This window comes from Leptidea sinapis, chromosome 32 (genome assembly GCF_905404315.1).
Source record: "Leptidea sinapis chromosome 32, ilLepSina1.1, whole genome shotgun sequence".
Taxonomy (NCBI): domain Eukaryota; kingdom Metazoa; phylum Arthropoda; class Insecta; order Lepidoptera; family Pieridae; genus Leptidea; species Leptidea sinapis.
The window spans coordinates 1,195,729-1,221,169 of record NC_066296.1 but is presented as its reverse complement, the minus strand read 5'-3'; the positions used below and the strand labels follow the sequence as shown (position 1 = coordinate 1,221,169).

At 38.4% G+C, this 25,441-nt stretch overlaps 1 protein-coding gene across 1 annotated transcript in view; it reads left to right on the top strand.

The window, feature by feature from the left end:
- LOC126974340 (nonsense-mediated mRNA decay factor SMG8) overlaps positions 1–24,690 on the top strand; it is a 43,069-nt gene extending 18,379 nt beyond the window's left edge. The window contains exons 8-13 of the mRNA XM_050821799.1: positions 1,672–1,875; positions 5,452–5,651; positions 6,493–6,715; positions 12,661–12,780; positions 15,046–15,244; positions 22,113–24,690. Coding sequence (XP_050677756.1) covers positions 1,672–1,875; positions 5,452–5,651; positions 6,493–6,715; positions 12,661–12,780; positions 15,046–15,244; positions 22,113–22,307 — 1,141 coding nt within the window. The 3' untranslated portion in view covers positions 22,308–24,690. The remainder of the gene's footprint in view (positions 1–1,671; positions 1,876–5,451; positions 5,652–6,492; positions 6,716–12,660; positions 12,781–15,045; positions 15,245–22,112) is intronic.
- The last annotated feature ends 751 nt before the right edge of the window (positions 24,691–25,441 follow it).

Here is a 25,441-nt window from a genome sequence, read left to right as displayed (position 1 = left end):
ACTCTAACTAAAATAGAATCTTGAAGTTTATAGGGAAAGGCAATAGGGTGGGGTTTGCGAGTAAATGTACAAATGTAACACTTAGATACATTTAAGTCGAGCTCGTTCAGAACACAATAATTTTGAAAGCGGTCCATATCTTCTTGTAAAGAGAGTGCATCAGCGACAGAGTTAATCTGTTTCATGATTTTCATGTCGTCTGCATACAGTAAAATTTTGGACGACTGAAAACACTGCGTGATGTCGTTGACAAAGATATTAAAGAGAAGTCGGCCCAAAAGCGATCCTTGCGGCACTCCTGAAGGTATATATCTCGTTCTAGATGAGTATCCATTCAACACCACAGTCTGACATCGATTCTCTACGTACGATGAGAACCATCTGAAGAGATTACCCCGTATACCAATGGAAGATAACTTACTTAAAAGTATGTTGTGGTTAATTTTGTCGAAACATTTGCTGTAGTCTGTGTATATAACATCCACCTGGGATCTCTGAGCCATAGAGTCTGATAGGAAGTCGCTACATAGGATTAAATTTGATGTAGTCGACCGACCCTTTATAAAACCGTGTTGGTATTCACTAAAGTCCAGTTTCAGTGCTGAATATACTTGTCTGTAAACGATTTTTTCCATAATTTTAGCAAATACACACAACTTAGATATAGGTCTGTAATTTTCAACGACGGCTTTTGATCCTTTTTTCAAATTCAATTGCAGTATTGTTTCAGTGATATATACTTTTCTTGCCTGCGAACTTTAATAAAGAAATGTATGTATTGCAATATTCAAAATAAGACACTATAAGTCAATTATTTTCTATTTAATTTATAATTAAGTATTTATTAAAAAGTTTGTTTCTTGAAAAATTGCTGTAGTGGGAAATACTGCCTTATTTGTATCTACGTTTACTAAAATATATTAAAAAACATTTATTTCATTTCATTATTGACCATCTGAATTAAGTCTGCTATAAATATATCATATGTTCGAAGTACCCTTGAATATTGTTCTCAGTTTTGGAACCCTCAATTTGAAGTTCACATTAATAGACTTTAAAATATTCAAGCAAGTTTTTTTCAATATAAGTGTAATAAGTATGATACAGATTATATAATAAGGTGTAGAAGGCATTACATACTACCATTACAAATGTAGCGTCAAATAGCTGATACAGATTTTACTCTAAGTTACTTCACTCTAAGATAGATTCTTCGAAATCAATCACAAATTGCTATCAAAGTGCCCTAGAACTACACCAGGACAAAATGTACAATATACGTTCCACATTGCAGTAGTATTTACAGGCAACATTCATAAGCATAAATCAGATATAAGTTGACTTGCCTGATTTCAATCTATTCAATACGTCACCATACGCGTTAAGAGGTACATTGACGAGGCGTTGGATGAGTTCGTGTTCTCCTGAGTGCTGAATGACTGAATACTATAATTTCCATTCATTTTGTCTTCGTGTATTATATTTATATACTCTTATTGTATTACTTCTTGATATTATATTTTTTGTTCATTATTTGTATCACGCTTATAGTTTCTTATACGCGAAAAATTAGGGTCCGCGTGGAATTCGACTTTACCCACATTCGCCCGCATGGTGGAGCTTTCTGTGTTATGACGTGACAACGTTCAACGAGCCGTGTGATCGTTCCAGCGACGGCAGCAAGGAGCACTCGTCGGGCGTGCGCTACGTGAGCGCGTGCAACTGCGGGCGCAGCAAGTGCTCGCGGGACGACCCGTACTCCGTGCGCGCGGCCAACTGCGCCTTCTACTCGCTGGCGGCCGACGAGTGCGGCGTGTGTCCCACGCTGACCGCCATCGCCTTCCCGGTGTTCCAGCCGTCCACGCCCACCTTCCGGTGAGAGTCATATATTTCGAGATCAAACCTTAATATTATTAAAGATCGTATCAGTAACAAATTACTGTAATAATAGAATGTAAAACATTTTAATCGACCACCCCGCACCGGTGTTACAACTTGAATGCCTGTATTCGTGATCAACTGACACCCTCATATTGGTGTTGTCAGTTGATTGTCTGCTTAACAATAAGATTGATTACTAATAAATCATGCTAATCAATTAAAATTAACTAAATATAAAAATTTAAATGAATTTAAGTTATAAATATTGTTGAGTAGCAACCCTTCGAAGTATATGACGAGAGTTGTCAAACTTCAAGACATTGTTAATTTCAACAGCTCCGTCAGCAATACTCGTAGCTCAGCAGACCCGGGTTCGATACACCTACCAGTGTATGTTTTTTTTTTTGGGTTTTGTAAAATTAAAGGAAATTTCTAGTAAGTTCAGGATCAAATCAAACCGAAAAAAAGGGATGGAAAATGTGTAAGCAGGATAAAAATAGTTAAAAGAATTTTCTAGTACAATTTAAATTTAAAGATGGAATGGGAGAATCATTTTGAAAATAGAACGGATCCGGGGGTATATAAGCCGTACTAAGCGTGGCCTACGACAGTTCTAGTTCTGACTCGAAAGTATAAAGAAGAAGAAGAAGAAATGAAGAAATAGTGAAAAGTGGAAGTGTTCCAAGAGGAAGAAGATAGAAGAGACTTAGTGTTCGGTGCGGTGTGACGCGTTGCAGGTACCGCCGCCCACAAGAGGAACAGCGGCAGACCGGCGAGGTGAAAGTTCAGAAAAAAGTGTACGCAAATAAAGACTCGTTCCTATAAGCGGAGTATTATTTCCAATCCCTGACCCACTCCCTTGTCAATATGTTGATAACGCTAACAATCACAATTCTCGAAATATCACCTAATGGTTAGTGATCACCGCTATACTCTCTTGCAACACCAGTGGAATTTCAGGAGCGTAAGCGGCATTTTAAGTAACCTTGGCAACAAACCTTGAGGTTCTCTTCGGAATATATAGAGTGCTATAGCGACAATGGCCAATAGACTCAAAGAGATTAATAATAATAAATCTTTCTTTATTTTAAAAAGAAAATACAATTATTTTGCTTAAAATTACCCCCAACCCCCAAACTAGGATAGCCCGTGACATGTGGGTTAGTGTTTTCCAGCTGTGCAATATGAAATGTCATAGGTAACATTAAAATATTTTAAGGTGACTAACAATGGTGGTTATGCAACTAATGATTAAAACAATAACTATTGTGTGTGTGTGTGTGTCAGTATGTATTTAGTTTTTAATTTATCAAATACTATACCTAGTATAGATAGAAATTAAATGTTAATTTTTTTTGACTTGTGTAAGGCGTTGAGTATTTGTAGTTTGAGCGTTATTATTGTATCACATTACATATATTATAACTGAAATGATTTGTGAGTGAGTGACTGTCACAATGAGCTTCTTGCTACTTCTTCTTATTAAAGCTGAACCCTCAAAAGCGGTGGATGTAAAAAGAAAATTCTTATACATGAATAAAGTGATTTTGATTTGATTTAATGAATAACATTGGTCGATGCTATCATCGCTTATATTATATAAGGATACTTCCTTTTAATTATTAGGATTTAATTCACTTATTAGGATCGGGGTGAACAAGCTCTGCCACCTCTTTCTGCAACCCCTACTGAGATTTTATACCGAATAAAATGTCGGTAGAGGTTGATTTATGATTTCCTTTAGCTCAATTAGCTAAAGCTATGGTGTAGTAAATTACGTCCTATTGGTATAAATTAAAGTCGCAAAACAGAGTTCACGTACCTATATACAGGATGTCCCAAAGTTATGGGACATGAAGGGAAAGTACCTTAAATATCGAAGATAGGCTTTTACTGAAAGAAGACTTTGTTATTTTTAAAGTTAGTAATTCTGCATTCAAAGATTTTCTAAAAATTACTTGCCTCGTCTGGGAATCGACCCGACTGAAATATAAAAAAAAACACCCCTACTTTTATAATGCCAATCGAAAGAATGGCCAAAAACTAATAACTCTTCTTAATTTGCCATTCTTTCGATTGGCATCATAAGAGTAGGGGTGTTTTTTTTTATATTTCATTGCAATACAACGCCACACATTAATGTTATCAGCTGAAAAAAACATTTTATAATACTAAATCACAACAGAAAAGGAAATACTATATAGCTAGTTAAAAAAACAACTGTATATTACTGAAACTATGAATAGGAAATATGTAAAAATACGTGCGGCGCGTCATTAATTGCTAAAAGGAACTCAATCTGAAATAGTTTTCTTATCTTTATATATATAATTCTTGTGTGCGTGTGTATGTCACTGAACTCCTCCTAGACGGCTGGACCGATTCTAATGAAACTTTCTGTGTGTATTCAGGTGGATTCGAGAATGGTTTAGATTCACAATTGAACTACCTCCTAAACGGCTGGACCGATTTTGATGATATTTTTGTGTGTTCCAGTGAATTTGAGATTTGTGTGTTCCCTTAGGTGGATTCGAAAATGGTTTAGATTCACAATTAAACTACCTCCTAAACGGCTGGACTGATTTTGATGACTTTTTTGTTTGTTTCATTGAATTTGAGATTGGTTTAGATTCTCAATTCCGCCCATATAATATAATTGTCCTGCTCATGTGTATGTTAGTGAACTGCTCCTAACGGCTGGACCGATTTTTCAAATTTAAAACATGTGTACAGTACAACGTCTGTTGGGTCCACTAGTATTAAGATAAAAAGTATTTTATATTTTTCAATTTCCTAATTGGTGGCGGTAAATTATACCAGCATTTGGTGGCATTGTATCGGCGACGTCGCCTGAACTCTGCAGAATGATGCCTAGGCACTGCCAATATCTCTGAGGCAGACTTGGTTTTATATTCGTTGCCCTGCGTTGTCCCAACCATTCGAGTTTATTATACAAATAATAAGGAGTTTTGATTTGTATAGAACCAAGTATTTGTATTAGCGAAAACCTGTAATTGGCCATCTGTTATTATTTATGTATCTCTAGAAATTATATTCGCTGTTGATTTTCCCTATATATAAGTATATAAATTACTTTAAAAGTAAGAATGTTTCTTTCTTGCTCTCGCACACAAATAACAAAAATGAAGCTTAAAAATATAAAAACGTGTGGTGTTTAAAAAAGGCCACTCTTTTTGGTTTCAACGCTAATGTGTTGCAACGCTGATCTTCTGTGACTCCCGCGTGACAAATAACCTCAAAGATATACAGAGGTATAATTTTTAGGATTCTATAACCAATGGGGACCTATTATTAAGAGTCCATCTCTCTGGCTGAGATCTATAGAGTCAGCCCGCCTATTTTTATACTTATGGTGCGAAATTATGATTTCTTATCAATAAATAATTGATAATGTTAGGATTTTTAGTACTAAATTTTCATCTACTTCTATATTTGTATGTATTTTAACGCATTGTTCGGTGGTAGGAATGTCCAAGCCTCACTTTCCAGACCAACTTCAATGGGATGAATTGGGATAGATTTATTCAACCATTATATGATAAATTTCAGAGCAGCATCAGTTAAAGGCTCTGCAGAAGAGAATCAAGATCAAGAGCGTTGCGAGGGATCCGTGGAGTCTGCTGGATCTCCAGCCAGGTCCGGCGGATGGTCTCCCCACGATGAGCTGTCGCCAGGGTCTGAGAAGGAGGATACACAAGAGTTAGGGGAAGCTATTGATGTCGTTCCAGTGAGCGAAGAAATAACATCAGGTAAGACCTCAAAACAGATAATTTTATAAAATGTAATTAGTCAAACATGTTAGTAATTAAAAGAATATATATTTTTTTCATGAAAATAAGGAACGAGATGAGCAAGACGTTCAGCGGTTAGTAATTGATACGCCCTGCCCATTCCAATGCAGTGCCGCTCAGGATTATTGAAAAATCTAAAAATTTTGAGCTGCTCTGCAATTGCGCTCGTCACCTTGAGACATAAGATGTCGCGCCCTTCAGATAGAAACACGTACCAGCTTTTGTCTGCGACTTCTTCCGCCTGGTAATCAAACCTTTAAGAAGGTAAAACGCATTAATCAAGATCATATTTATAAAAGAGAAAACAGACTGGCTGAATGTTTGATTCACTGGCTGTAGATCAACGTTTGTTGCTTAAGAAGATGGTTTATGGAAAAAGAAGGACAAACGAGCGTACGGGTCACCTGGTGTTAAGTGATCACCGCCGCCCACATTCTCTCGCAACACCAGAGGAATCACAGGAGTACTCGCTTTTTTGAAGGTACCCATGTCTTATCGTCCTGGAAACACCGCACAAGGAAGCTCATTCCACAGCTTTGTAGTTCGTGGAAGAAAGCTCCTTGAAAACCGCACTGTGGAGGACCACCACACATCCAGGTGGTGGGGATGATATCCTAACTTGTGGCGTGTCGTGCGAAGGTGAAATTTGGCGGCAGGAATAAGGTGTTATAAACAACTTTCTTAACCATTTTACTGGAAAAAGCTTAAATAACCAAACCTTTAGGCGAGCTCACTCAAGATCACCGCAGATTGGTCCCCACAAATTTTAGAGTTTATCCTTGTGATTTACTTTTTACAGCAAAGGAAAGCACACTGAGCCGACAGCCGTCAACCACGGAGTACCTCCCTGGCATGCTGCACCTGGACAGCCCGGCCCACCTGCTGCCAGCCTTCCCGAGCTGGTCGCTCGTGTGCCTGGGCCCCTCGTCTCTGTACTCCCACTCGATGGGTCTGCCCGAGCACCTGCAGCCCGGCTTCCTGCCCCACACCAACTATCTGCTACCCTGGGACTGCTCCCTGCGGTCAGTATAAAGGTTTTTCATGAGAGAAAGGGATGAGATGGGCTATACCTTTATCTGATTACAATAATAATAATAATAATGAATGGTATTTGTTAAGTAAGTCGAGGAAGAAACACACCCTGGTGTTAAGTGATCGCCGCCGCCCACAGTCTCTTGCAACACCAGAGGAATCACAAGAGCGTTGCCGGCTTTTAAGGAAGGTGTACGCGCTTTTTTAGAAGGTACCCATGTCGTATTGTCCCGGAAACACCGCACAAGGAAGCTTTGTAGTACGAGGGAGAAAGCTCCTTGAAAACCGCACTGTGGAGGACCGCCACACATCCAGATGGTGGGGATGAAATCCTAACTTGTGGCGTGTCGTGCGAAGGTGAACCCTTATCATTGTTTTAGTAGTTTTAAATAATTCATAAAACAAAAGTTGAATATGTAAGCCATATCAAGGCGTCGTATTGTTTCAAACCACATCACCAAGTTGCAACACACTACTATACCTATACATCCCACTATACCAGAGAGAGGCTTCTTTGGTTCTAGGTTCGCCTTAAAGCAGCAAATATATACAATATGGAAACAGCTTTTATGAAATAAATGTAGGTACATACTTGTTAGCATATTAGCTGACGATATACCAAAAATTAACGAAATCCGTGCATTGGTTTTGTCAAAAAGTAGGCTTTTTATTTCGAGCCAATTTAAACGTCCTGTAAGGTTTGGGTAACTGGGTCAATGATTCAATGAACTTGAATATTTCAATATCATAATGCGGCAACGCCGCCTTATGATGCCGTGCAAAAGTTGAATAACAGCGCTAGAAAAGCTGCCTATGAATAGCGCCGCCCGCGGCCGTCAAAGAGATACCACCGGCACTTGTATCTTATAGCCCAAACACATGGTCATATTTGGCCCGGCTGAATCATCGGACGCGGTCTGGTACCGGAACATTCTTTTTTATTTATGGAAAAGGAGGACAAACGAGCGTACGGGTCACCTGGTGCTTAGTAACCACCGCCTCCACATTCTCTTGCAACACCACTGGAATCACAGGAGCGTTGCCGGCCTTTATGGAGGGTGTACGCGCTTTTTTTGAAGGTACCCATGTCGTATCGTCTCGGAAACACCGCACAAGGAAGTTAATTCAACAACTTTGTAGTACGTGGAAATAAGCCCACGCCATGACCGCCACACATCCAAACGGTGGGCATGATATCCTAACTTGTGGCGTGTCGTGCGATGGTGGATTCAGCGGCAGGAATCAGGTGAAACAGCTCTTCGGAACACTCCTCGTCATAAATGCGGTAGAAGACACACAATGAAGCGACGTCTCTACGCAACGCCAAGTGATTCAGCCGTTCACAGAGCACTGGGTCCCCGACAAGTCAGACATCAACACCACTTGAATTTTTTAGCCTCAAACTTATCTCCCGAGCGTTTAACATCGGCTGGCGTCTTGCAGTCAGTTGTATATACCGGTCTTGCCGAGTGGTTGTACTCCTTTTACAGCCTGAATGCTGTTCAGTGGGTTCCCTTGTATTATTGTAGCGCTGCCAAAGACGACAAATAACACTTCTATGAATGCCAAAATGCCGAGATACCTAAGATTGTTACTTCCCGTTTGCAACTTCCCTACAGCTATTTGCATTTTATTTTTCCGTCAAATGACGTCCCTCCATGACGTAAAGAATATCTAACAATTCAATTTTGTCGCTACCTTTGTTTAAATGGTTGGTAAAATTATAAAATGAAGACTAAACGTAGCAATAAAAACGCACCTAAATTCAAACAAATTACCTTTCATTTAATTTTATACAAAAAAAAAACAATCGATTTTTTTTTACAACCATCCAGTGTGTCATCAATAACAAAAAAGTTTACATACCTATGCACTTTGAGTGAATAAAGACTGTCTTATTCATAATGATTTAGCGTAGATTTACATCGCTAATATACGCTTGTTAAAAAATGGTATTCATAATCGCATATTAGAGCTAAAACGCTCATTATTTCTTCGATAAAGCTGACGTGACTTATAGTAGCTGGGACCCTTCTATAAACCTATTTTAAGCACTCGAATGCAAAAAAAACATGGCCGACATCGATCAGCTGTTCTTTAAATAATGTGATAAATAGCTTCCCGCTCAGTTGTTGGATATCCGTCATAGATTGACAACCGACAGACTTCAAAACTTTGATTTTTGAAGGTTGAAATTATTTTGACATTGACTTTTGACAACTGACAAACCATTGACATTGAAAAGATGTCTGTTTCCATTGACAATTCCTCATTGAATTAGTTAAAATCATGTTTTGCACGAAATGACAACATTGCGTCCTATAGAGACGTATTTGTTATGGGAGATTTATCTAACGAATATGAATAAGAAATTTTATCGAACGTTTGATAGGCTTAAAACACGTTTTAGCTAATATAGCTATATATCTTCGAAAAGCCTTTTATTATGAATCAGGCAGTTAGAAATTAATTAATATAAATGGTAAATTTGTAATATCATGTATATTGCTTAGACTTTTTTGATGTGTGTATAAATTTTTACCAACAAAAGCAACCGACTTCAAATACTCTATTCCAGACCAATAGTTAATAATATGCACTAATAAGTATAAAAATAATTACGTATTTTTATACAATCTAATTCTAGTTATGATTATTGTAATTTTTGGAATCGATGTCCTTCCACCGCGAATTGCGACTAACAATTTGTCTAAATATGTGTAGATATACTGAATTTTTGAATGCAGCAATGAACGTAAGCGCTTTGCAATTTGATTACAGACAGTTATAAATTCTGCCACAGATCGCACCCTTACTGTAAGTCCTTAAGGAGACCCATTGATCATCATATTTGACTTCGACAATTACTAGACTATTAAATTGAATTATATGTTATGGTAGATGACTTATATATCCTAATAGCATAAATATATTCGGCCGAGTATCGTTAATTTGCTCCTGAGAATTGAAGAGTTCCGTTACTTTGTCATGGATTCAATAATCAGAACCTAACCAAACTCTCACCAAACTACATTTGAAGTATATCCTTTCAAATAACAAAAAAATCATCTAAATCGGTTGGCGCTATATTGAGTTATTCGTAAATTTATCATCCACATACATATAGCAAATTTAAGACTTTTATAGTTTTCTCATGGATGCCATTGTCAGATCTGGACCAAATAACAATGGGGCCACACCGGAAGCACCAGCTTTCAAATATAAAGAATTATCAAGATCGGTTCACCCAGTCTTGAGGTAACAAACATTAAAAAAAAGAACATACTGACGAATTGAGAACCCAAAATACACCCTTAAATGCAGGCTATACTCCTGTGATTTTTCTAGTGAGACAAATGATTAAGGTGGCGGTGATCACTTCTCCCGTACAGTCGTTAGTCCTCCTTTTTTATGATAATAAGGGACAAGACGAGCAGGGCGTTCAGCTGATTGTAATTGATACGCGCTGCCCATTACAATACAGTGCCGATCAGGATTCTTGAAAATCACAAAAATTCTGATCGGCACTACAATATTGCACTCGTCGCCTTAAGGCATAAGATGTTAAGTCTCATTTGCTCAGTAATTCCCCTAGCTACGGCGCCCTACAGACCGAAATACAATATTGCTTACACATTACTGCTTCACGACAGAAATAGGCGCCGTTGAGGTACCCAAAATCTAGCTGGCATCCTGTGCAAAGGAAAATAAACCTAGACGGTATTCTCAAACTGACAGCGAACCGAAAGCGTAGCGAAGCGTTTTCATTGTGAACTGAACTGTAAGCATGGAGATTGCAAACCGAAGCGGACACGTCAAACTACAAAGTAGGCTCAGCAATCCGAAGGCGAATCGTTGCAGGACGCCACTCGTGTCAAAGTTTTGTAAATAAACACAACCGTCGTACTTCGCTCTTGATTCGCGTCTCTCATTCTCTCTCTATTTGACGTCGGTCATACAAAGCCAGCAAATTAATGAAATAGTACACAAATTATAGACCGACAAATTATAGAACTGATAGCTATTCTATCAGTTATAGATAACATGGAAAAAATGATTGTCAACCAAATAAGTAAATTTTTAGAAGATCATAACATACTATCAGATACTCAGCATGGTTTTCGAAAGGGGCGCAGCACTGTTACTACTCTCATGGAGTTTGCGGATTATAAAAATGAATGCTTAGATTCAGGTAAACAATTGATAGCACTATTTATTGATTATAAAAAAGCATTTGATACCCTGGATCATAATACATTATTAAATGCGATGGATGAGTGTGGTATATGGGGTCCAACACAGAGCTGGTTTCAAAATCATCTTTTATATAGGAAGATTCACACCATGGTTGGGGGGCTGACTGGTGAGGAGGCGGACGTAACACTTAGTGTCCCTACTGGTTTCGTGTTTGGTCCCGTAGGATATGCAATTCATGCAAATAGTGTATATAACGTTGTACACAAATGTCGAATGTATATATATGCAGATGATATATGTTTGCTTTTCGCCTCAAAAGATGTATCAGAAATATTACTAAATGGGCATACGACAACGGAATCATCATACACTTCACAAAAACTAAATGTATGCATATTCATTCGCCGTACAATCATAAAGCTAAGTATGTTAGTATTGAAGATATTGCTATAAGAGGACACATGTATCACTGTTTACATATGAATAAATGTAATTGTAACTGCAAAAATTTGAAAAAAGTAAAAAAGATTAAATATTTGGGCCTAAATAAAGACAAATATTTTAACTCGAAAATTCACGCTTATGATATAGCAAGTAAGTTAAGATTTATAGGAAAGTTTTATCATTTAAGTAAAATATTAAATAAAAAAAACCCAAAGGAGTGTTACTATGCACTTGCCGATTCAATAATAAGTTATGGGCTCATTGTATTTGGACGAACATTTAAAACGTACAAAACCTTAAACATTTGCAAATAAGGTTTCTTAAATATTTAGTAAATAAAAGAGGCAAAGAGAGTTGCAATAAAGATTATAATCAGTTGTTTAAAATGTGCAATATATTACCGATAGATAAGAAATTTAGGTATTTAATAGGAATAGAATATTATTTTAGTGATGAACATAAATTTAATTAATTATATCAGCCAAAGTTAAACTTTTGCTGATATAATTAATTATTATGGAGAACGATTGACTAAGTGTATATTACCAAAGGTTTTTAATAATGTACAATTTCAGAGGCAAACACCAAAAATGAGCAAGTATTGTATAAAAAACAAACTAAAAAAGTCTTACTCTTAGAAAATGTGTGATAAGGTTAATGTTAATAATATATTGTAAGTCATTAATGTAATTAGTTAGTTCTAACTTTGTATACTGTTTTATAAATAAACAATAAAAAAAAATACAACTATCTCGCTCACGCCTCGCTTCGCTCGCTCGCCTTAGGTTTGTCCTGGCGTACGTATTCGGTTTGCTTTCGGTTTTCTATGTCACTAGATTCAAACGATACCATACATAACAAAATGAAAATGCTTCGCTACGCTTTCGGATCGTTTTCTGTTTGACAGTAGTTTTAGAACAACATGTCTAAAAAAGTCTGATATACCTATCCTATCCTAACCTTACCTAAATAAGTCGTTTTGAAAAGGTGACTCCAGGAAGGGTACAAATACATGTTTAGTGAAATTTACAAGGATTGTTTTTGTGATAAAGATAACAAATTAATTGACTTAATAAATGATACAACCAACCTCGGGGATAGAACGATAGCTACCAGCCTATTTCACCAAAAAATATTCTATGTAATGCATATTTTGCTTTTAAAAAAAAGGTTTCAGATTTTTCTGCGTACACGTCAGGTTTGAGGCATATTTTATGATTGTGGATTCTGATTTTCAATAAGTGTTACAAACATCCAACTTTGAACTCAAATGTTTGATGGTGTCCTTTTTCAGAATCATGGAGTCGAGCAGTAACGTGTGGCGAGGCAGCGCCCGCGGCAGGGTCCGGCCAGGCTCCACCATCACTGTCAAGATATTCATTGGCTTCGAGTACGAATGTCCTCGAGGACACAGGTAACAATGACGTAATATGCAATATTTTTTATATCATTATAACTCTAATATATACTGTGGTACGGCTCCACCCATACTCTCACAACTGCCGTAAGTCGTATCAACCGTGTAACATCACGCGAGGAAGTCATTGGTTATATGTGGAAGAGAAATTCTTGTAAACTACACCGCGACCACTCGATAGTGTTGTGTAAACCAGATGGATTTCTTTTTATTAATAAGTGCACGAAGCACGCAAGACATTCAACTGATGTTAAATAATACGCTCTGTAATAATAGATATAAAATATTTATTTATTTTACCAAAATTTTTAATTATAAAAAGAAATAATGTATTAACAGAGTGTACTTATAAAATAATATAAAATGCTAACAAATATAGGATAACAAAAGCGTGTGTGTATGTGTATGTGTGTGTGTGTGTGTGTGAGTGAGAGAGAGAGAGAGAGAGTTGAAGACTGTGAGTACTGCGTTTTTATGCTTTACCATTTTTTTTTCTACGATGATATTAAGTATCACTTGCCGAGTAATTTAACAATATTATAAACCTAACACAATCAATAATTACAGCTACATTTAATTTAATCAACGTAAAGCCTACTAAAAGACCCTATAATACACATTTACAATAATTAATGAAATGCTAAGAGATAATGTAGTAAAAAATAGTATTGGTGCCAGTTACCACTTCGTTTGATAATATTCATTTATTGAGTAAAAACAATATTTTTAATAGTGTTAATAATTTAAATTTAAATCTGTCTCCTCTCTTATTTCGTTTGGAAATTTATTAAATATTTCTACACACATAGCATGACAGTTTTTTTTTGGTACAAAGTGGTTCTGATGTAGGGTACTCGAAGTCTCGTAGGATCACGCGATGGAAACAAAGAACAGTCGCCCAGACGAGTGAATAGATTTGAATTTTTCTTCACAAATAAGCTAGCCTCTAGTACGTTAATTTCGGTGACATTAATATTTTGTTTGTTTGTGGAGTTGCCCCATAGCAAGATACCATACCTAATTATAGATGCTATGTAGCCATGATAGGCAATGATTACAGCTTCTTTTGATATAGTCTTTCTGGTTCGCCTAAGAGCAATGACAAATTTATTTTTTATTTTTAACAAGTGATTCTATATGAGCCTTCCAGTCTAAATTAAAAAGGCATAAAAAGGCATTTATTTTCTCAAAATTGATTCCTTTAGAATTCTTTTTGATGTCATTTCTTATACTAATAGATACTACTACCGCTTCGGAAACAAATGGCGCTCTGAGAGAGAAGAAGCGGCGCAAGAAACTCTCCCAGCATTCTTTTTTTTGCGCTCTTTTCAATAAAAATATACAATATTGTACAGTCATTTCTATCGCTATAAAATAATCACAATCTAGTCCCAGGCTGTCCGATCATTTAGATATTCAGCAGTGGAGTAATAGGATTTACCACAGAGCCATTTTTTTATAAAACATTTAAATTTATTTATAGATAATGCCTGAACAGTGGCTGGGACTTTAATGTAGAAGTGTATACATTTACCCTTAAAGCTATTATGTATCTTATGAGAATTATTATAATAATAAATATTATGATTCGTGTTCTTGTTACTAAATTGAATAATTTTGGTTTTTTCAATATTGACACTTAGTTTGTTTCTTTCCATCCAATTTAATTGTTAAGGTTTAATTTTTTACAATTTTGTCATTTTCTATTGATGGGTTAAGGTTAGGTATTAGAAGAGAAACGTCGCTCGTCCGCAAAAAGTATGCATTTTTGTAATATAGAATTTGGTAAATCATTTATATATAGAAGAAACAGCAAGGGCCCTAGAATGCTGCCCTGTGGTACACCTGAATTTGAAAACTCAACTTGGATTCATAAACCATTATATTGCAATTTTGTCCAGAGTTTGTTATATGAACACATTGTTTTCTATTTTTAATATAAGTTTGTAGCCAGTTCAAAGTAATTCCCCTAAAACCATATTGAAAACATTTATTTAACAATATATCATGGTCAACATAGTCAAATGCCTTGGTCATGTCAAGAAATACGCCTGTAACTCTTTTTTTATTGTCAATTCACTAAATTCACTTAACAAAATGTAGCACTTGTAGTACATTTTCCTTTTTGGAATGCGTATTGAGCCTCACATAAGTGAGGCATTCCGAAGTGGCGGTAGATATAAAAAGAAAAGGAAACCTTTGACATTGATAAGTGTGATTTCCTTGGCCTATATGGTTATTGTGATTTTGATTTATTTGCAGGTTCATGATGTCGTCCCCCGACACGGTGATGAACGGCGGCAGCGGCTGGGGTCGCGAGGGCTCGGGCGCGAAGCTGGCCCTCAGTGAGATGCCGCTGTACTGGGCGTGCCTGTGTCGCCCCAGCGCCATGTTGGCGCAGCTCACCCGGCTGCACGTCGTCACGCCCAAGACCAACGTCAACGTGACGCTCGAGCCCAGGGTATAGTAATAATATCTATTTATATTCTCCTCACAAAGACCTTAAAGCTAAAACAGTAAAGTAGTGTTACATTTTTAAACAGCTACTGCCTTATTGATAATAAAACGCTTTTCGTAGGTATGAAGCTATTGTTGCGTAGCAACGCTGCAACGTAAATGACGAGAATGTCAAACTTCAAGACATTGTTAATTTCAACAGCTCCGTCAACAATACTCGTAGCTCAGCGGATAAGTGTTTACTTTAGACGCTGTAGACTGGTTCGATACACCAACCAGTGTATGGATTTTTTTGGGTTTTGTTAGTTAATGGAAATTTCTAGTAAGTTCAAGATCAAATCGAACAGAAAAAAAGGGATGGGAAATGTGTAAGCAGGATAGAAATAGTTAAAAGAATTTTCTAGTACAATTTAAATTTAAAGATGGAATGGGAGAATCATTTTAAAAATAGAACAGATCCGGGGGTATATAAGCCGTACTAAGCGTGGCCTACGGCAGTTCTAGTTCTGACTCGAAAGTGTAAAGAAGAAGAAGTAGTGAAAAGTGGAAGTGTTCCAAGAAGAAGAAGATAGAAGAGACTTAGTGTTCGGTGTGGTGTGACGCGTTGATGGTACTGCCGCCCACAAGAGGAACAGCGTCAGACCGGCGAAGTGAAAGTTCAGAAAAAGTGAACGCAAATAAAAGACTCGTTCCTATAAGCGGAGTATTATTTCCAATCCCTGACCCACTCCCGTGTCAATTGGTGTCAGAAGTGGGATTGGAAAGATGCCATTAGTGCCCAGGAACGAGAAGGGAGTGACCACGCGAGCGGGAGCAGCTGCAGCGGCAGATGACGAGTCACATGAAGCATCCGGCTCTGGACTCAGTGCGACCGTGTCAGCACCGCAGGCTCCTGCCGTAGACATCAGCGCGCTCATGCAGCAGATGGCCGCCATGATGCAAGAACAAGCGCGCCGACAGGAGGAGCACCTGCGGGGCTTGCAAGAGGAACAAGCGCGCCGACAGGAGGAGCGGCTGCGGGGCTTGCAAGAGAAACAAGCGCGCCGACAGGAAGAAAAGCTACAGGGCTTGAAAGAGGAGCAAGCGCGCCAACAGGAGGAACAAGCACGCCGACAGGAGGAGCAGATGCGAGGCCTACATGAAGGCCTCTCCAAAGACATTTTATTCGTTGTGCAGAAAAACTCCACCCGTATTGACGCTATGGTAAAAAAGATGGCCCGGATTGACAGTGTGGAAAAGAAGATGGACAAAGTTGAAGAAAACTTTCAACGGAAGATGGGAGAGATGGAAGTTACCATTAATCAGCTCAGTGGGAGGGTCGTGTGTCCTTCAACCAACACAGGAGTCACCTACGGAACCACATCGACCAGAAATTTAAAAGTACCTCCCTACGTCGGCTTCCTGGGCTGCCTTCAAGCTACAATTGGAGACGGTCAGAAGAGCCTGCGGTTGGAGTGACCAAGAAGCGCACTCTGCCCTCACACTAGATCTCCGTGACGATTCACTCTCCGTATTGGAAGCACTCGGCGCTGGGAAGCAGGTAGTGACCTACACAGACCTTCTTGACGCGTTGGAGTCTCGTTATGGCGTTAAACACCTTAAGCATGTGTATCGGGCGCAACTTAAGGACCGCAGTCAAAGGGCCAACGAAACTCTGCAGCAGTGGTCCGTGGAATCTGAGAAGCTAGTCATATATAGCTAGCATATCAGTCGTCGCCAGCTGCAATAGAAGAAATGTTGCTGCAAGTGTTCATGGATGGAATACGGGACGCCGAAGTAAGAGCAGCCGTACGATTGAGTCATCATACTAGCTTGAAGGAAGCGACAATCTCAACGTCACCGCTGGAGCAACAGGAAAAGGCCAGAGCAGTGGGGTGGGCGCTGGCCAGTAAAAGCAAACCCCAAGGATCTTGGGCTTTGCTTTTACTGGCATGTGACGGAAACACTTTGGTTATAGAAGGAATGATAAATGGTAAATCTTGCCGTTTCACTTTGGATACGGGAGCCTCACGTACAGTCGTTAGCCAAAGAAGACTAGAGAGCATCGGAAGACGAAATATGCAAGAAAATGAAAATTTAACACTGACAACAGCTACCGGCTAGCGCATACCAGTACAGGGAGAGAAGATCGTGGCCATGAAAATCGGGGATACGTACAAAAAGTGGTAATCGCGGATATCACAGATGACTGCATCATTGGGTTGGATTTTCTTCGAAATCATCAGTGTACCATTGACATGAAACATGGTGTATTGAAGCATGGAGGTGAAGAAATTCCAATAAAAGCGGAACTATTGGGAAAGTGTTGTTCTTAAGAGTCACTTTAATCCGAGATCGCAGACCCTGGTCCCGGTAGTACTGCCAAGAGATGACAGAGGAAGACCTTGTAAATGCGCTATAATAGAAATAGAGACACCGGATACGACATGGATCCCAGCCAGGACTGTTGTGGGAAACTCCCAAATTGCGATGGTTCCCGTGTTTAATCCTCATGAGGATAAGCAAATCATTAGGAAGGAAACAGTGATCGGAGCTTGTGAGGAGATAGCTTGGTTAAGAAAGTGTGAAGAAGGGAGGAAGACCGTAGCTGCAAGCCAAGATGTGAACATACAGAAACTTCTGGATGGCTGTAAGGACAATCTTACCAAGCTACAGTTAATGAAAACGAGAAATTTCCAGCTACGCTACGCCGGGATGTTCTCGAAGAACGACGGAGACATCGGAAGAACTGGTTTGGTGAAACACAAGATCGACACAGGAGACACCATTCCGATACGGCAGAGACCAAGACGAATTCCGTTTGCACGCGTACAAGAAGTGGAAGACATGATTCGGGATATGAAAGAAAATGGTGTGATAGAACCGTCGTCGACTCCATGGTGTTCTCCAGTGGTTCTGGTGAAGAAGAAGGATGGATCAACTAGATTTTGTGTGGACTATCGGAGTCTGAATGATGTTACTAAGAAGGACAGTTATCCATTGCCAAGAATCGATGACACCTTAGATTCACTTTGTGGCATGACGTGGTTCTCTACTCTGGATTTGAAAAGTGGCTACTGGCAAGTTGATCTGGACCCTAAAGACAAGGAGAAGACGGCTTTTCCAACCGGAAAGGCAGTTCAAAACAATGCCCTTTGGATTAGGCAACACCCCAGCTACTTTCGAAAGGTATGTGCTGGCAGGTATGTTGGGAGAAACCTGCCTTGTCTACTTGGATACATAATCATTATGGGACGAAGTTTTGAAGATCATCTTAAGAAGCTCGAAAAAGTCTTCGCAAAACTGCAGGGTGCCAACTTCAAGTTGAGTCCAAAGAAATGTTCCTTCTTTTAACGTCAGGTGAATTACTTGGGGCACGTTATCTCGGAGCAAGGCGTACTGGCCGATGCCGACAGAAAAGACACATGTGTGAGCATTCCTTGGACTATGCTCTTATTATCGACGCTTTGTGAAAGCGTTTTCCGATGTTGCTAAGCCCTTACATCGACTGACGGAGGAGAAAAGAGCCTTTTCCTGGGATGAAGACTGCGAACAAGCTTTCTTAGAGTTGAAGAAACGACTATGTGAATCACCTATCCTCGGATATCCTGACACGGAGGGAAGATTCATAGTAGATACTGATGCTAGCAATTCTGGAATTGGTGGAGTGTTATCTCAGAAGAGGGAAGATCAAGAAGTTGTAATTGCATACTTTAGCAAATCTTTATCGAAGCCAGAGAGAAACTACTGTGTAACTAGCTTATCACGATAGTTCTTCGGGTGGACATTTGGGAATAAAAAGAACTCTCACATAAATTAAAGAACGACTTTACTGGTTGCATTGCCGTGATGATGTGGAAGACTTGTGTCGTAAATGCAAGAGTTGTGCATCTGTCAAAGGACCTCAGACCCGGAGCAGAGGAGCTATGAAGTTGTATAATGTTGGGGCTCCGTGGGAGAGAGTAGCTCTGGATATAGCCGGACCGTTTCCAGTCACCAAAGCTGGAAACCGTTACATAATGGTGGTGATGGATTATTTTACGAAGTGGCCGGAAGCATTTGCTCTACCTAATCAAGAAGCAGTCACCGTTGCGACGTAGCTGGTGAATGAAGTTTTCTGCAGATTCGGTGTGCCTTTGGAGATGCACAGTGATCAAGGGCGGAACTTCGAGTCACAATTATTTCAAGAAGTTTGCAAGATCTTGGGAATCCATAAGACCAGAACTACGCCATATCATCCACAGTCGGGCGGGATGGTGGAGAGATTTAACCAAACATTTACCAGTGGGAGGCTCTTTTGCACCGGATGCCGGCTAGATTATGGGTACCACAACGGCGCCTATTTCTGCCGTGAAGCAGTAATGTGTAAGCATTACTGTGTTTCTGTCTGAAGGGCGACGTAGCTAGTGAAATTACTGGGCAAATGAGACTTAACATCAAGTCTCAAGGTGACGAGCGCAATTGTGGTGCCGCTCAGAATTTTTGAGTTTTTCAAGAATCCTGAGCGGCACTGCATTGTAATGGGCAGGGCGTATCAATTACCATCAGCTGAACGTCCTGCTCGTTTCGTCCCTTATTATCATAAAAAAAAACATTGGAGCGGCATCTGGCAAAAGTAGTAGACAGTCATCAGTCTAACCGGGATGAGTACATTCCACTGTTACTAATGTCGTATAGATCCGCAGTACACGAGACGACTACGGTGACTCCTGCGTACGCCAATTTTGGAAGGGAATTGAAATTGCCAGCTGATTTACTCTCAGGCTGTCCACCAGATACTCCGAAAAGTATAACAGAATATGTGGATGAGTTACGGAACAAGATGGTTGACATCTACGAGGAAATTAGAACAACTGGGCTTAAGGCAAGTGAACGGATGAAGACCCGCTACGATCGAAGAGCTAATAGTCCTAGTTTTCAAGAGGGAACCCTGATTTGGTTACACAATCCCGTGAGGCGAAAGGGGAAGTCTCCGAAACTCCAACCAAGTTGGGAGGGACCATACAAAGTAATCATAAGGATAAATGATGTGACTCTCAGGATCCAGCGTAGCCCTCGAAGTCCTCCGAAAATCGTACATGTCGATCGGGTGGCTAAGTACTACGGAAGCAACGATGATCGGGACGATCATGTCTTAGGGGGAAGGCAGTGTTGCGTAGCAACGCAACGTAAATGACGAGAATTTCAAACTTCAAGACATTCTTAATTTCAACAGCTCCGTCAACAATACTCGTAGCTCAGCGGAAAAGTGTTTACTTTAGACGCTGTAGACCCGGGTAGACCTACCAGTGTATGGAATTTTTTGGGCTTTGTTAGTTAATGGAAATTTCTAGTAAGTTCAGGATGAAATCGAACAGAAAACAAAGGGATGGAAAATGTGTAAGCAGGATAAAAATAGTTAAAAGAATTTTCTAGTACAATTTAAATTTAAAGATGGAATGGGAGAATCATTTTAAAAATAGAACAGATCCGGGGGTATATAAGCCGTACTAAGCGTGGCCTACGACAGTTCTAGTTCTGACTCGAAAGTGTGAAGAAGAAGAAGAAAAGAAGAAGTAGTGAAAAGTGGAAGTGTTCCAAGAAGAAGAACATAGAAGAGACTTAGTGTTCGGTGCGGTGACGCGTTGATGGTACCGCCGTCCACAAGAGGAACTGCGGCAGACCGGCGAAGTGAAAGTTCAGAAAAAGTGAACGCAAATAAAAGACTCGTTCCTATAAGCGGAGTATTATTTCCAATCCCTGACCCACTCCCGTGTCACTATATTAGTTAAAACTTGTTTTAAGCCTATCGAACGTTCGATAAATCTCCCATAACTAATACGTCTCTATAGGACGCAATGTTGCCATTTCGTACAAATATTTAATGAGGAACTGTAAATGGAAACAGACATCTTTTCAATATCAATGGTTTGTCAGTTGTCAAAAGTAGATGTCAAAATAATTTCAAACTACAAAAATCAAAGTTTTGAAGTCTAGAAAACTACAAAAGTTTGACGTGTCCGCTTCGGTTCGCAAGCTCCATGCTTTCAGTTCGGTTTGGTAAGCATTTATTATATTTGACAATACCTATAGAAAGGGTTTCTTTTCAATTTTTTAGGACTGTGCCCTTCATTGTCTGCAAATCTAGGTCAAACTTCGTCATATCGTCAAGGCGCCTTTGAATGTGTCTGAACCATTTGAAAGTTTCTCTTTCACCTTATCAACTGTCGTAGCAAATTAAAAACTTCCTCTAATAAGTCGTGTGTTATTTATTTCAACCAACTCCCCGCACCTCATGGCGACCCGGCGAATATCGCTTACGCGGCGGATTCGAGTGTGCCTCTGTGCACCTATTGTCGAAGTAAAATAAAATTTATTGAGTTAGGCTTAAACTAAGCGCTTTTGAATCGTCACTATAAATATTTCTTTTAAATTACTAAATCTACCATATCTTCGGAAAAAGTAGAACTCGTCAGAAGAACATACAATGCCTATTTCTGCCTTGAAGCAGTAATGTGTAAGCATTATTGTGTTTCGGTCTGAAGGTCGCCGTAGCTAATGAAACTACCGGGCAAATGAGACTTAACATGTTACGTCTCAAGGTGACGAACGCAACTGTAGTGCCGCTCAGAATTTTTGGGTTTTAAAAACCCTGAGTGGCACTACATTTTAATGGACAGGGCGTATCAATTACCATCAGCTGAACGTCCTGATCGTCTCGTCCTTTATTTAAAAAAAACAGGTGCTGCATCCAATATATTAGTCGTGTTTAAGTAATAAACTGTATTTAGATAAATTATCCTATAATGGATTCTGGACACATTTCTGAACTCATTTTTGTCTAACAGTGTGAGTCTCGCTCACCAGCATAGCATGTATAATTACAAACATTGTAATTCTTTTTTAATGTCCAGGTACAACCGGTTCCCGGAGGTCCCGTATTCATCCCCCAGAGCTCCGAGGAGGGTCCCATCAAGCTGACGGCCTCCACGTACTGGATCCTCCGGCTGCCCTACATATATGCGGACGAGCGAGGACCCATACAGAGGCCTAGGACTTCGCCCGCCCCTGGATCCATACTGCCGCCAATTTTTGGACTACAGGAATGACATGCGATCGACGATGATGCTCTGATCTGATTTTGAGCAAATAAAAATCGTCAGGTGGTACTTTTGCCACAAGCATAGGTAGGCCATGGGTTCTGTACCCGTTGGGGTATAATACCTATGTGATCGTCTTACCTTGTATTTTTTCCTAAAAAAAAGCAGAGGTTTGAGTCTTACTTCACTGTGGTCCATACTAAAGACTTGGAATATTAAAAAAAGTGTGTGTGTACTTATGTATGCACGCAAAAAGTTGTACTTCTTTGGCCTAACGAAGCAAAAATCATTAAAACGATTTATTCCTCGTGCTATTCTATGTTTTTAGAAAGTACAATTTTGTAAAAATCTTGCAAAGATTGCTTTGACAATTAATAATTAAATTATGAATACGGCTGGACGGGCTTCAATCCTTTGCCTGTCCTAATAATGGACGAAGAAACCAAAAAAAAAAAATAAAAACCAATATCGCAACCGTCAGAAAATTTTAGGAACCAACTTCACCACGTTACTTTTGTGTTACAGTGATGGACGCGCATCTTATAATTTCACTCTCATCATTTTTTCATAACGCGCCTAAAGAAGTATAACTTCAAAAATCAATTAAATGATATGATATTTTATGCTCGTATCTCGCCCCGACTTCGTAAGGCTGCTCTTTTTAACAGCAGATATCGTTGCAAACCAGCATTGACTACAAAGTACCAACTTTTACATTATTGTGATAATATTATACAATTTACTAGGATTATAATTTTTATATTTATTATCAAGTCAAGTAGTTTTTGAGATATTCATTTCAAGCAAAAATATAACTCATTCCGCAATAATAATAGGTAAATTAATATAGTACTCTAATATATAGTAATATAATAGTAATATATATAGTACTCTTTGATTGACATTGAATAAAGGCATAAAAGGCATTTATTTTCTCAAAATTAATTCCTTAAGAATTCTTTTTGATGTCATTTCCAATATACTAGATACTACCACCTCTATGGAAACAAATGGCGCTCTGAGAGAGAAGAAGCGGCACAAATAACTCACACAGCATTTTTTTGCGCCCTTTTTAATCAAACCTACAATATTGTACTGTCATTGTTCTCACGAAGCCTACTAGAAGTAGAAGAATACTATGTTACTTAAGAAGAGTTATTAGTCTTTGGCCATTCTTTCGATTGGCATCATAAGAGTAGGGGTGTTTTTTTTTTACATTTAAGTCGGTTCGATTCCCAGACGAGGCAAGTAATTTTTAGAAAATCTTTGAATGCAGAATACTAACTTTTAAAAATAACATAAAGTCTTCTTTCAGTAAAATAGCCTATCTTCGATATTTAAGGTACTTTCCCTTCATGTCCCATAACTTTGGGACACCCTGTATACTTTGCTATCAATACTATCACAGACCCTAAATGGGCTTTAGCGTCACATTTATTAAACAAATAAATAGTATGGTTTACCTGTGCTGCGTTGTAAAGCATAATGATTTTTTGGTATTATATGTCCTATAGGATTCGGTTTACCTGGAAAGTGATAAAATGTTATAATGAAATGACCAAGTCTTTTCATTAGGTAGACTAACTCGTCCCTGAAAAGTGCGAAGTCCTGAGTCAGTACGAACAACTAACTGTTGTTTATCAATGGGAGGCTTCTTAACACAGGATGTCGTCAAGTAGTATATACAAGCATTGTTAACTGTTTCTTTGTGAAGGGTAGCTCACTAGCTACTACCCATGAGACTTGATGAGGACAATCACAGTGTCGCTCAGATGGATTTTTCAAGAATTATGAGCGATTTCCTTAAAAAAAAACTATGTTTCAAAATATTTGTGTAAAAAACAACCGACTTCAAAAAAGTAAAAAAATATTAATTATGTATTCTTCTACAACTACGTTATCAACTATTTTTAGAATTCTCCTAAGTAAAATGGAATGAAAAATATTAGATAACTTAAAAGTCACTCACATTATTACGAGAATATAATCTAGAAACAATTATTGTTATTTTTGGATGAAATGCTTTAAAATAAAAAAGAATCATCAACATCGGTTCAGCCAGTTGAAAGTTTTGAGGTTACCAACATAATAACAGTCTAACTGAGAATCTCCTTCATTTTTGAAGTGGGCTAAAAATATTTTATATTTATTTCGGCCATCTTGGAATTCGCCATCTTGATTCTTATGTTTTTATAGTGGCAATACTGACAAACTTTCAGCTGTTAACTATTGCGATTTCTGAGATACGGACTCGAGTTTCCGTCGGTTAACCTTTATGTAAGAAACCTAAAAAAGGGTGTTACTTTTCCTTTTATAAGTACGAACAACTAACAATAACTATGTAATTAATTATTTATATTATGGTCTGTAAATAAAAGTTGCTACATAAAAAGTTTGTTTTATTTCCTTTTTATAATATGTGAAAATAATTACATTTTTAATACATTGGCAGCAAGTACAGCACGGCTCATCCTACAGCACATTATCAAATAAAAATATTTAAAAACACCTTATTACGCGCAATTACAAGAAAAATCATCCTTTGCTTTTTGAAGAATATTTTTTTTTGTTGCAGGTAAGATCTCGCCTTTATTTCTTTTATCGAATAAATTTTACAGTAACTATCTGTTTAAATAGAAAATTATGCAAATGCTTCAATTCTAACAATTTTTATTTCGGCATTATTATGGCATTCGTAAATTGGGATCACATAGTATCCACTGCGTTTTATTATATAACTGGCGTTGCATAGACACGTCGTTTCATGGAGCCCTATAGGTACTACCGCATATATCACGGGGAGTGTTCCGAGAAGCTGTTTGAATTGATTCCTGAAGCCGAATTCTACAAACGCACGAGATGCCTCAAACTTAGATTTTTTTTTACAACCATCCAGTGTGTCATCAATAACAAAAAAGTTTACATACCTATGCACTTTGAGTGAATAAAGACTGTCTTATTCATAATGATTTAGCGTAGATTTACATCGCTAATATACGCTTGTTAAAAAATGGTATTCATAATCGCATATTAGAGCTAAAACGCTCATTATTTCTTCGATAAAGCTGACGTGACTTATAGTAGCTGGGACCCTTCTATAAACCTATTTTAAGCACTCGAATGCAAAAAAAACATGGCCGACA